An 11,582-nucleotide genomic window follows, 5' to 3' on the forward strand; every position below is an offset into this window, starting at 1 on the left:
TTAAAAAAGGAAACATGTCATCAGCTGTGTGTGTTAACAGAGATTGTTTGCATGACTAAACAAGTGTGTGAAAGAGAGCAAAACTTTAACATAAATAAAAGGCAAAGTTAATGTGTTAAAGTTTACAGATTAGCTGAACACATTAACAAGTTAATGTTGTAAGGCAAAGTTGGAGAGCAGTAAGGAAAAGCAGTAACAAGTATTTTGGAACCTCATCACTGCTCTAAAACATGTCCAGCTGATTTCACATACTCTCTCTTGAAAGTAGAGACGACATTCTCTTCTTATCCCGCAACTCTCTTTACACTTATGTTTTCTTTTAAAACAGAAAGCACTCTTCGTTTCTCAAGATTGCTAGATTTTAACTAAACAGGTTGCAAACACCTCACACTTTTTTCAGCATCATGGCTTTATTTGAAATGAACTTTTCAAGGACTTTACAAAATCAAATCTGCATTAGAAAAACAAGATGCTTTGAAACCAGTCTCTACGAACATACAGGCTCTCATCACCTACTTAGTTCCCACAGCTCACAGAGCCCAAAACACAGATTTTGTAGATATTTAGCCAATCTGCAGGATTTTCAATTCATTCAAAAAGACTCAACATTTTAGTTTTGAGAGGCTAACTGTACATTTCCTTAAGTGGAACTCATGCCAATCAATCACCACAATGATTGATCAATCACAAAGACAATATATGTTGAGGAAAACAAAATTTGAAACCTGTATCAACAAAGTTCAAAAGCCCCCTCTGAACCCCGACCAACCCCCCAAAAACAAACAAAAAAAAAAACTGTACAAACAAACCAACCACAACTCCTTTCTCTGATGCCCAAAAAACATATGGGCACATTAAGATGAAACTTAAACCTCTTGAACTCCAGTTCGAAAAGAAACTGTCATAGCTTGCAGGACTGGAATATGAATATTTTACCCAAAGAGTTAAAAAGAGAAAGGCTGAAAATAAAAATAGCTCCAGGGATGAGGGAAAGGATCACCGGCGAATTGGCATGAGGAGTTGTGTTGCTTGCACCGACTCAGGGAAGAGATTGTGGTATGTTGGCAGAGGGACGTATGCAGCTTTGATCATTTTACCTGAGAAAACAAACATAAAATGAGAATTATAAATCAGACTGCCAGATAATGTAAGTACAGACTTGTCTTTTTTTACCGTCATTGTTTTAGAAGTTCACTTCCACCAGGTCCAGCTGCCTTGCACCGTGCCTGAGCACCACAATGCAGACTTTGTGGATGCAGCATGGCAGACATCCATTTTTGTACATGTTCATCATTCTGCAAATACTTATTATTGCTAACACTTTTAATGCTTGTCCTTGTTCTGCTTCAAATATTCATAATACTATTAACCACTGATACCTTTTTTATTCCTACTAAAGTGAATAATGGTAAGTTTTCTTTTACTCATTATCTCAAATTTTAAACTATTAACACAATAACCAGTGTATTTGGAAAGCTCTCTACTGTGTATTATAAACAACCCTGTCATCCCCCATATACTGTTCTTCCTCTTTCATTCTTTCAGAAGGAGTTCATTACAAAAGTATGTGATGCTGACAAACACGCAAACTGAGCAGGTATAGTGAGGTATAGCCAAATAGTGAGTAATAGGATAGTTTAATGTTTAAGGTGTCAAAATCTAAATTGGGACACTTCACATCATATTAGACATCCTTTACAGCTGCGTGTTTTAGAAGGCTTTTAATTCAAGAGTTTCTGCACTAACTGTCTTTATATAAAAGTGCTTCTCAATCCTGATCCTGGCAACCCCCCTTAACTGCACACAAAAATGATTTCTGCTCCCAACACACCTGATCAACTAATCAGCTCATTAATAAGAGCTTTTAGAGTGGCAGGGCTGAGTAAAGCAGAGGCATTCTGGAAAATGTGCAGGGTATGGGAGGTGACAGGGCCAGGATTGAGAAACAGAGGGAGAGCTATAAAGAGAACAAGAGCACAAGAGAGAGAGAAAGAGCACCTGAGAATCTACAGCACAGCGACTGAGTGTTGCCAATTTGGACAAAAATCGAAGCATGGATGAAAGTAGTGAATGGCTTAATAGGTAGCTTGCTGGGTTAGCATCCTTGCTAACTGGCCAGAGTGACAAAGTACAAGTGTACTAGGTGGTCAAAGCGCATGCCCATTACACAAAATGTGTACATGTTTGCAGGTCTGCTTTTAGAGCTGAAAGATTTTTTGGGGCTCAGTACAGATCACCCTACTATACATAAAGAAAGACAAAGATAACACATACCTCCAAACCAACGGCCATGTAATGCACTAACCGCTGCCATTGCAGCAGGGATTGTCGGACACTTCACATATACATTCCCCTAGAAACAAAGAGACTTCATGTTAGAAATTGCTATTAAATTAAACTGCCCAGAATCTAATAGCACTTTTGACTTCCAGTCTCTGGTTAAACTCCCTCAAAAAAAATCATGAGTACATACCTCTGCAGATTTCTTGTCTACATATATATGAATGACACCGCCATGTTTGTTACATTCTTCAATTACATCATCCTGGATTTCGATATCCCATCCAGGATCGTTCTCTCTATAAATCCAAGAGAATTAAGTCAATTTTAAGTCTATTTTAAAATGAAACAAGACAATTTAATTAAACACCAGTAATAATATTAATAGTATTAATAATGATAATACAACACACAAAAAGACTTACGAGTGTGGGTCAAACATGTTTGAGAGCTGAAAGCAGTGCGTGGCGATTGGCTGAGATGGTAGATTTAAAGCTTGATTTGGGGGCATGTTGAGATTAAAACTTAATCCAGGATTCATGGCCGCTACAATAGAAGAAGAAAAAAAAAAGTCAAAAGAAATTGATAACACTCTCCAGATTAACAGATAATCAGCCCATTGTCATAAATTCAAACTTTACCTGTAGCTGCAGCCATTGCAACCATGGAGCCGCTCATCTGAAGAGCCTGCTGTGCAGCTGGAGGGATCTGCAGACCAGTACCTTCAAATTACAGGAGAAAGGGTATCATCATTTAGGATTTCATATGTTTATATGCTAGGGCTGGACGATATGCTGAAATTAATAGCGTAATGAATAGTTCTTAATTTGCCTTGAGGCGCTATACTTCAGAATAGTGATTTGAATCATTTAAAAGTCTCGTTTAAAATACCTGCAGTGCAGGAATATGTTGAATAGGTCTTAAACGTCTTAATTTAAGATGCAGATAAACCAAATTAAATATTGACCCGAATTTGATCAAAGATTTATTTAGCAGAGTGTAAAAAAACAAAATAAAACAAAAAAAATGTTAAATGGGATGTGTTTTGATTTGAGTTACACATATATCAGGGCTGTAGTTTTCCAGTAGTAAAATGTCAAAAATAAATTGTACTGTGATACCTAATATTGTAATATATATTGATATTGACAAATTATTATCAAGCTTTATTGTTAGCATTTAGCAGATTTTTATTAATGCACGAAAAACCTACCCTCTGCCAGTCTGGCCATGAGCTGCAGCCTTCCAGTAGTACCAAGGTCAATGCCAGTCCTCTCCAGCTCATCATTATCCAAGAATGAACTTGCTGTAGAGGCATCGGTGCGCTCTGTCACATGACCAACTTTCATTGGCCGACCAGCCAGCTCAAAGCCATTGAGCTGCTCCAAAGCTTTCTTAGCGCATTCAGCATCAGCAAACTGGAAGGAGAAATATACAGGAAATGGTACACATTATTACACAAATGTACACATGAAATCTGTGGAATTAAAATCGTCTAATATAGAAAGTGTAGACTCACTGTAATAAAGCCATATCCTTTGGATCTCCCTGTTTCAGTGTCCATCATAAGCTGAATGCTGTCAATCTATTGGAAAAAAAGGAGGTTGAAGGGAAAGGAACTTGACAAAAAATGCTAATTCGATTGATGATTCATTAAACCCTCACCCGTCCAAAAGGTTCAAATATTCCTCTGAGCATGTCTTCTGTAATGTTAAAGTGAAGGGATCCAACATAAAGCCTCATAGGTCCAGCACTGCCTTTTTGCAGATTGTTGGCCATCGCAGCCGCTCTGTTCTTTTCAGCCTGGAATAAAAAGGACATGACTGGAATATCAAAATCTACTAAACAAGAATGCAAAATGACCCAAATATACAGCAACCAAATGATTTGGCTGAAAACTGCAAAAAATACTTTTCGTGTTCCGCCAAATAAGTGAAAAGGCAAAATAATTTATATTGAAGAATGTTTTAGATGACCAGATCAAAAGAGAACCAGCATGTGAAGCAAGTGAAGTTTAATCAATCACCACACCACAAATACATCTAGGCTGTCCAATGGTGAAATAACGGCAACATTAAAAACAATATATGGACCAAAAAAACATTGCTAAAACATCAAACAGCTAATAAAGAAAATGCTAGACCGTTTCTCTTACCTGTGAAGCCTGAACAATGATGGGTACTCCTAGCAGCCTTTGTCCAGAGAGGCCAATCGCCAGAGGCACAGATGTGGAGTCTACAAATTCAATGTAGGCAATTCCTTTGGATCTTCTGGAGTTTCTGTCTGAGATCATCCTCACATCTCTCACCTGATGAAGGAGAATAATAAGCCTCTCAATTATAACAACCAATAACACAACCTACTCAACAAACTTGATTTAGAACACTTTTACTGCTGAAAGTCTGAACTACAGGCTGAACCATGGGGGTGTGTTGTTGCACTGTATGCATTGTATCTTTGCTACATTCTGTCATCAGAACCTCCCTTTAACTTTACTTAAACAATGATCAGTTTGTAGCACACTGTGCATGTTGGTAACTTTCTGAATTGACTTTCAAGGTGTTGTGCTAAATTCTACCTTCCTAAAACAATCAGACTCAAATGCAGGTGTCCCACAATAGAATGCACATAACAGATTCCCCTTGAATTCCTTTTATTTCTTTTTATAAATATGGATTAATCTACAGTTACAGCAGATACAGGAATCACCAGCGGAGTCTGTTGTTACAATACTGCTGTGTGACATGCCTGCATGCCAATAGGAGTCGTATTTCGTCACAACAGAACTTAATTTTCTTCTGACGTTTAATATGTTAGGACAGCCTGACTCAAATTCCTGTAATTAGTCCAGATGTCCACAAAGAGTGTTTTCACACTGCAAGCGAATCGGACCATGGTTCAGTTGATCCAGACTGTGGCCACCTACCTCTTCTGGCTGGGCCAGACAAGTTCTAAATGAACTGTGTGAAATTTAAAACTAGCAAAGACGAATTTACTGACTTTTCCCACAGCAGAGAAGAACTCTTCCAGGTCCCGAGGTCTAATTCTGGCAGCAAGCTGCATGCAAAAAACTGTGCGTGCATCTCTCTCCTCTGGTGTGAGGTTATCTATGGGTTGCCTGGAATAAAATAAATAAACAAATTTAACAAAAGAGTCTTCATCCTAAACTTGCATTTACTGACAATATTTTGATACAATCTTACCGAATGGGACTTTTCTCTCTTTTGAAAGGGCTGCGGCTTCTAGATCGCCGACGGCTGTGAAGAATAGAAAGTGGAAAACAAATTACTGTTAAGTGTTTGAAGCAGAGTTTCAACTATAAAGTCATACACTGAACAGGCAACTAGCCACACACAATAAAAATAGTATCATAGAAACCTTAGTTTGACGGCAGGTGGTGGGCCAGTCTTCCCCCTGGAACCACCGTTAAATTTCAGGCCAGAACTGTGATTTAAAAACAAGGTTTATCTCAGCAGCTACTACTATCTTTCTAGTTCTACTTCTTATCATGAAAATATAAGCTTTTAAGTCGGGGCACCAGTCTAAATTTAGCTCACTTGACTCAACTTGAAGTTTCAGGGAGGGCCAACCTGGAATAATTATGTATTTGGTGGAAACGTGTAAGAAAAACATCCAAATATTCCTCAACAGATCTAAAAGTTTAATTAAAACAAACTAACAACCTAAACAAAGAAAATAAGAACTACCTACATATACATTAGTATCTACACTTTGGCAGCCTATACACAAACACCAAGACACAAGTAACAGGTGGCATACGTACAAGGTCGGGCGGAAACGACCTCCACGTTCCCTGCTTTTGGAGCGGCTGCGGCGCCGGTCCCGGCTCCGGCTGCGCTTCTTTTCCCGGCTACGGCTCCTCTTGCGCTCCCGACTCCTCTCCCGGCTCCTGGTCTTTTTGCGCTCCCGGCTCTTGCTTCTTTTTCGGTCCCTACTCCTGCTACGACTTCTGCTCTTCTTTTTCCTTACATTTTGAAATTTTTGATTTTGTAAACTTGCACATATTTAACTTCATGTATTCTGTTGGCTTTCTGTTACTACATATTCACAACACTTCTGATTTTTACAACTCGAACACATCCTTTGTATTCTATATTAAAAAACAGGGGTGGGCAATAATAAGGTAAACTTATTAAATTACTTTTACATGACATTTAAAGATGTTTACACAATGCACGTTTACACAAGATTATTATTTAAACTGATGCACTTCATTGAATTAAACAGTTTCTGTATTCGCTGTAATTAAATGTACACTTGTGTGATGTTCTTTAAACTGACAATAACAATATGACAATATTGCCCAGCCCTATTAATAAGCAACTACAAAAAATGGCTTGCTTGCCATATCAAATGAAAACAGGCTTACTTCTTGCTCCGCTCTTCATGGCCATTGGAATTTACGGACTTGGTCTCATCCTAAGCAGGGTCGATAGAAGAACATCATGAGGAGGACGGCGTAACATTGCAAGTCGTAAGGATAAAGGGGGGGATGGGAACAAAAGAGAATATGATATGGTCATTAAATATGTGTTTTTACAAGGGTTATGTGTGGGAAGACGACAAATAAAAAGAGAGGGCCATTAGAACCTCAAGGCTGCTCTTTACTTCTTCCTTACTTTTCAAATGTAATACATATGTAGTATTGCTGTACGTGTAAAAAAAAAAAAAAAAAGCATATTTAGTGAATTCATTCTTTCAGCAGCCTGATGGGTTCAGTACCAAGGCTATCTTTGCCTATAAGACCAAGTGGCAACGCTAGCAGCCAGCCACTAAGCGAGCTCCAGTGGTGGATGCCATTCCAGTGATCTTCACCCCATTTGCCTTCGTGGATTGTAAGAGCTCGATGCCACCTCTGTCACACATCTCGCCCTGAAGCAAACAGGGATTCACACGGCTTAGTAATATCGACTCCTAAAGAACATCTACAGTTAAGATGCTCTTTAATAATTACCTAATCAGCATGAGTGTCTAAAAACAAAGTGGCCATCTGAACTCAGTATAAAATATAAGTTAAATTTGCATAATGCAGAAAACCATCATATCTGTCAAATGTCAATAAGATAAAAAAATAAATCACAGAATATGAACAAGTTTATGAAAATCAACTGCATGCATATGTACATAATGCATGAAGTGATCAATTCCCCTTAAAAAAAAGTGTCAATCTGAAGAACCTCCAGGTTATAAATCGTAAGTATGCTCGTCTTTGTTCAATTCCAATTCCATGAAAAACATGAAAACTATGTGGAATAGCCTGTAAGCCCACTCCAGAAAATCTGTAATGAGAATTTTAACAATTAGGCCAAAGTCAAATTATTTAAAAACAAAAAAAATCAATGATTTAATCACCTGGCGTCTAGAGTATCATTCTATAATAAAAGGCATGCAGACTATTAAAGTAACCTTTTAGTAGTAACTGTTACCTTATACTCAAACATCATGAAGCTAGCTGCTAAAATATATATACCATGCATTTAAAAGCGTGAATAGTCTCCAAAAGACTTCATACCAGCACTTAAGTTCATGTGCATTTCCATTCCACTGCATTTATTTTTGTCGGCACCAATATCATTAATTCAGCCTATATGTTTTCAACCAAGGGTACCACAGTACATCAATATATGGGGCAATTACTACCTTCATTTTTTTGACAGTTCACACTGGAATTCATGGGAGTAGAGGTGAGATATAGGCATGTCTACAAAAAGAGATAGATGGGCATTTATTCATTGAAACCACTATCACAGAAACAAACATTTCTACACGTTATTTTAGCTATGCATTACGACTTGGCTAACTAAAACAAGGCGTAGACTGGCTTTGCAGTTTCAATTTAATGCAAAAGTAGCTACTTAAAGAGCTAAAAATGAACACCCACCTTTTTAAATGGTGCCTCAAGCATTGCTTCAATGTCAAAGTCGTCAGCCATGATGCCAATGATCTGCTGGTAAAAAAACAAGAGGAATATTCGAATGTTGTCTTCTAATGGACTATTTTACAGCATTAACCAGTATGTCATATTTTAAAACTAACACAATACTCACTCAGATAAACAAACTAGCAGTGACTAACAACGTAAATGTATTTTGTTACTGTACTTCAATAGTTTTTTTGTATATCTTTACAAAAGTGTTTATACTGAGGGTAAACTTTAACTCTACTATGATAAAAATAAATATTTAGAGATAACCAATGATTTTAGAACTATATCAGTATCGAACAATATTAAATGCATTTTTGTTTTTTAAACATCGGCATATATTTTACACCTATACTTGCAGATGCAGGCCACACTACAACAACTGGCCAAATTGGCCACACTACCTTTAAATTAATTGATTACAGCTAATTATTTTTATTAGTTTTGATGGATCTATTGTTCTATTTAACCCTCCTGTTATGATCGGGGTCAATTTAACATGTTTTAAAGTTTAAAGATCTAGGAAGTATATTTGTAAAGTATTTTTTTCAGTATGAAACTTCTTCTGCTTCCCTTAATTAGTGTAATCAACATATAATATGAAAACGGTTCATCTCACATATACATGTTATGTTTCAATGTTATGCAAAACCCATGTTTTATATGTTGGTCTTTTAAAATGAATAAAGTAGTGACACATTTAAAAAAACATTTGAACATGTATTTTTTTATGAGTGAATTATCCAAATTGAACCATTAGCTACCTGTTGGAGCTAAGAAACATCATTGCAGTAAATATTTATAGAATAATTAGCAATGGAGTCAGTAAAAAAACATTTACACTGCTTGTAAAGATTTTTCGGGGGTTTCAGATATCAAACATTTAAAGCTTTGACCAATCTGTGTCAGGACCAGTTAGCTACATAAATGTGAAAGCTCAGGTTCCCCTCAGGAAACACCTTTCATTTTTGTCTTAGCATAAAATATTACACCTATTTCTCAGTACTTTATACCAGGGCACGTAGTCTCTTTGTAAATAAAAGCCCAGGGTTCCCACATTGGTGCCATTGGTGGAATAAAAAATATTGCAATTTTACTCCATTACATTATAAAAACAATCCAAAGAGCAAACATTTAAATGCAGAGACTAGCACACGAAACAGTGTGTTAAAAATAGTGCACAGCCACTAGAAGTAAGCAAAAAAACAGAAACGTGAACCTGCTGCTTAAAACTCTCCCTCAGATATCTGAAGTGTGGGAGTATTCAGGACGGTAACACAACAGCGTGGTTGGTACCCTCTTAAGCTTTGCTGTAGTAAACTAATAAACATTACTAAAACACACATTTATATATTACTTATTACTATATTACTATTACTCCTTCAATACTATATAGAAAACTATTTCAGGTGATTCTACCTCATAAAGACAGATCTGTCCTCAAAGATAAAGGTGGCTACTTAGAACATGTTTTAACTACAAATAAACTACGTGTTCTTGTAGAGCTTTAATGTTTAAAATGTGAATTAATTTACAGTGTTAAAAAAGAAAACACATTGAATGAGAAGAGGTGTGGCCGAATTTTTGACTGGTACTGTATTTTATAGGTTTAGCTAGCTTACAATGGTCTACATTCAGCTCGTGTAGTTAAAACTAGTTAACTAACTACGACGTATGCCATACATTATAGCTTAAATTTATTAGAGGAGATCACAGGGCCATAGATATCTCGTTCAAGCTCCAAATTAAGATTAAGACACTGGGAGAAATACAAAGAAAACCGGGAGATGTACTTAACAGTGTCCTAAACCATAAAACTGGGTCTATTTCGGTCACAGTCTGAGAGCAGCAGCTCTAAACAGCTCACACAGACTGTAAATACATAGCCAAACACCACCATCTCCCACAGTTAACGCTAACTAGCTAACGCTAGGTAACCTGGCTAGCTAATTAGCATAGCAACGGCGTCCTCATATATTTATATAGTCAGAAACAATACAATTCAGACAATGTTTTACGAAATTACTGAGTATTACACATTTACGATAATTAATCGTTGAGTATTTTGACTAAAATATGGGAGAACTGCAAAAAAAAAACAAAGCCCAGTCAGGCCAACTCGAAACGCCCGGCCCGTGTTTTCCGCTTAGCTTAGCTGAACTAGTTAGCAGTGTTGTTAGCTCAATGCTAACTAACAGCAGGCTCGCCACGTTAGCTGAGGAAAACCTCTCGAGGCGATTTAACTGAAATTTCCTCACATATATCCTTTAAACGTTAGTTAACTAGCTTAGTTATCCAAATAAGCTTAAATTTAGTATCATATATGTACCATGAACTGTTTATTTTAGCTAGCGACAGCAGCAGCAGAGGTCTCACCGTGTTACCGCGGCCTGTGTTTAACCCGAGCCCGTGTTCAGCTGACGGTGTGTCCGCAGGTCTCCGTCCCCGCTCCGCTCCCGCTCTCCTCTAACCTGAAACAAATATATGATCCTACAACCACCCCAACTCCGTATCTCACACACCCCGCGTCCCGCTGTCGGTTTTACTGCACGCTAAACGCCGTAGTTCGGTCGGTGTGCTCCCGCGCGCCGCTCCGGACCGTGGCGGTAAACTGGTATGGCGCAGGAAGCTCCGCGTTGCATAAGAGAGAGTGATGCCGGCAGCGGCCGCTAGAGGGAGCTCTGAGATCTGAGAGAACTAGAGCGCTCCAGAGCCCAGGGCTGTGCGATACCACGGTGTATCATGCGAACCAATACTTTGCTCATTTTATTATAAATACGATATCATTCATTTAGATAATAAAACATGCAAGATGCGTACTTTATAATGAGATTGAGTTGTATTTTAGATTAACAACTTTTTAGATCATCACTTTCATGCAAAAAAAGGAAGAAACGTGTTTCCATTTTTGCAGCTGTTTGAGATAATTATTTTTTATATTTATTTTGGTCATAATCTATACTAATTTAATAATCTATATAATTTAAAACAATTCAAGCTTAATTTAAAATGAAGAAAATGCTTATTGGCTTATTCATCCATAAGTCTATCCGTAGCCCTTTCAAACAGCATTTGAGGTTGAATTTGTTTTACTTGCCACTGTTTGTTTCACTTATTCTCCTGAAATGGAAGTCCTTTGCTCCTCCCTCATATATTATGTGGATAAAAGAATTGTGAGGTGTTATGAAATTGGAGAGGATCAGATGCTTTAAATCTAACTTTACACTGAGATTTAATAAAACCTGGTACCCCTTTTTCCATTATTTGGAGAATTTAACATTGTTAGACTTTCCTTATAGCCTTAACTGGATGAAAACTTTATAACACTGTGGTATTTCCTCAAGTATGACTGGTGTCA

The 11,582-nt window shown here is 37.4% G+C and overlaps 1 protein-coding gene across 6 annotated transcripts; it reads right to left on the bottom strand.

Moving 5' to 3' along the window:
- Positions 1 to 390: 390 nt before the first annotated feature.
- On the bottom strand, positions 391 to 10,858 carry rbm39a (RNA binding motif protein 39a). 6 transcript variants are annotated; one of them, XM_015601693.3, is made up of 17 exons: positions 10,601 to 10,857; positions 8,183 to 8,245; positions 7,942 to 8,002; positions 6,671 to 6,720; positions 6,065 to 6,265; positions 5,659 to 5,724; positions 5,484 to 5,537; positions 5,281 to 5,398; positions 4,436 to 4,588; positions 3,946 to 4,083; positions 3,800 to 3,865; positions 3,494 to 3,698; positions 2,922 to 3,002; positions 2,706 to 2,826; positions 2,474 to 2,579; positions 2,275 to 2,353; positions 391 to 1,097 (listed from the first exon to the last, which is right to left on the bottom strand). In XM_015601693.3, exons 3-17 carry the CDS (start codon positions 7,945 to 7,947, stop codon positions 997 to 999), a joined length of 1,545 nt encoding a protein of 514 aa, XP_015457179.1. In that variant the 5' UTR covers positions 7,948 to 8,002; positions 8,183 to 8,245; positions 10,601 to 10,857; the 3' UTR covers positions 391 to 996. The 6 variants fall into 6 exon arrangements, with proteins under 6 accessions (XP_015457179.1, XP_015457180.1, XP_007234798.1 ...); XM_015601694.3 differs by having other exon boundaries at positions 8,183 to 8,248; XM_007234736.4 differs by lacking the exon at positions 7,942 to 8,002 and having other exon boundaries at positions 10,601 to 10,858.
- Positions 10,859 to 11,582: the final 724 nt, after the last annotated feature.

This window comes from Astyanax mexicanus, chromosome 24 (assembly GCF_023375975.1).
Source record: "Astyanax mexicanus isolate ESR-SI-001 chromosome 24, AstMex3_surface, whole genome shotgun sequence".
NCBI lineage: Eukaryota > Metazoa > Chordata > Actinopteri > Characiformes > Acestrorhamphidae > Astyanax > Astyanax mexicanus.

Excerpts from the sequence above, each read along its gene's own strand:
- rbm39a (XM_007234736.4), bottom strand. The coding sequence starts at position 8,233 with ATGGCTGACGACTTTGACATTGAAGCAATGCTTGAGGCACCATTTAAA. Across the intron at positions 5,725-6,064 it reads GGTCGTTTCCGCCCGACCTT|TTCTGGCCTGAAATTTAACG; the intron begins GTACGTATGCCA and ends TTTAAATCACAG. Across the intron at positions 3,699-3,799 it reads AAGGATATGGCTTTATTACA|TTTGCTGATGCTGAATGCGC; the intron begins GTGAGTCTACAC and ends TTCTCCTTCCAG.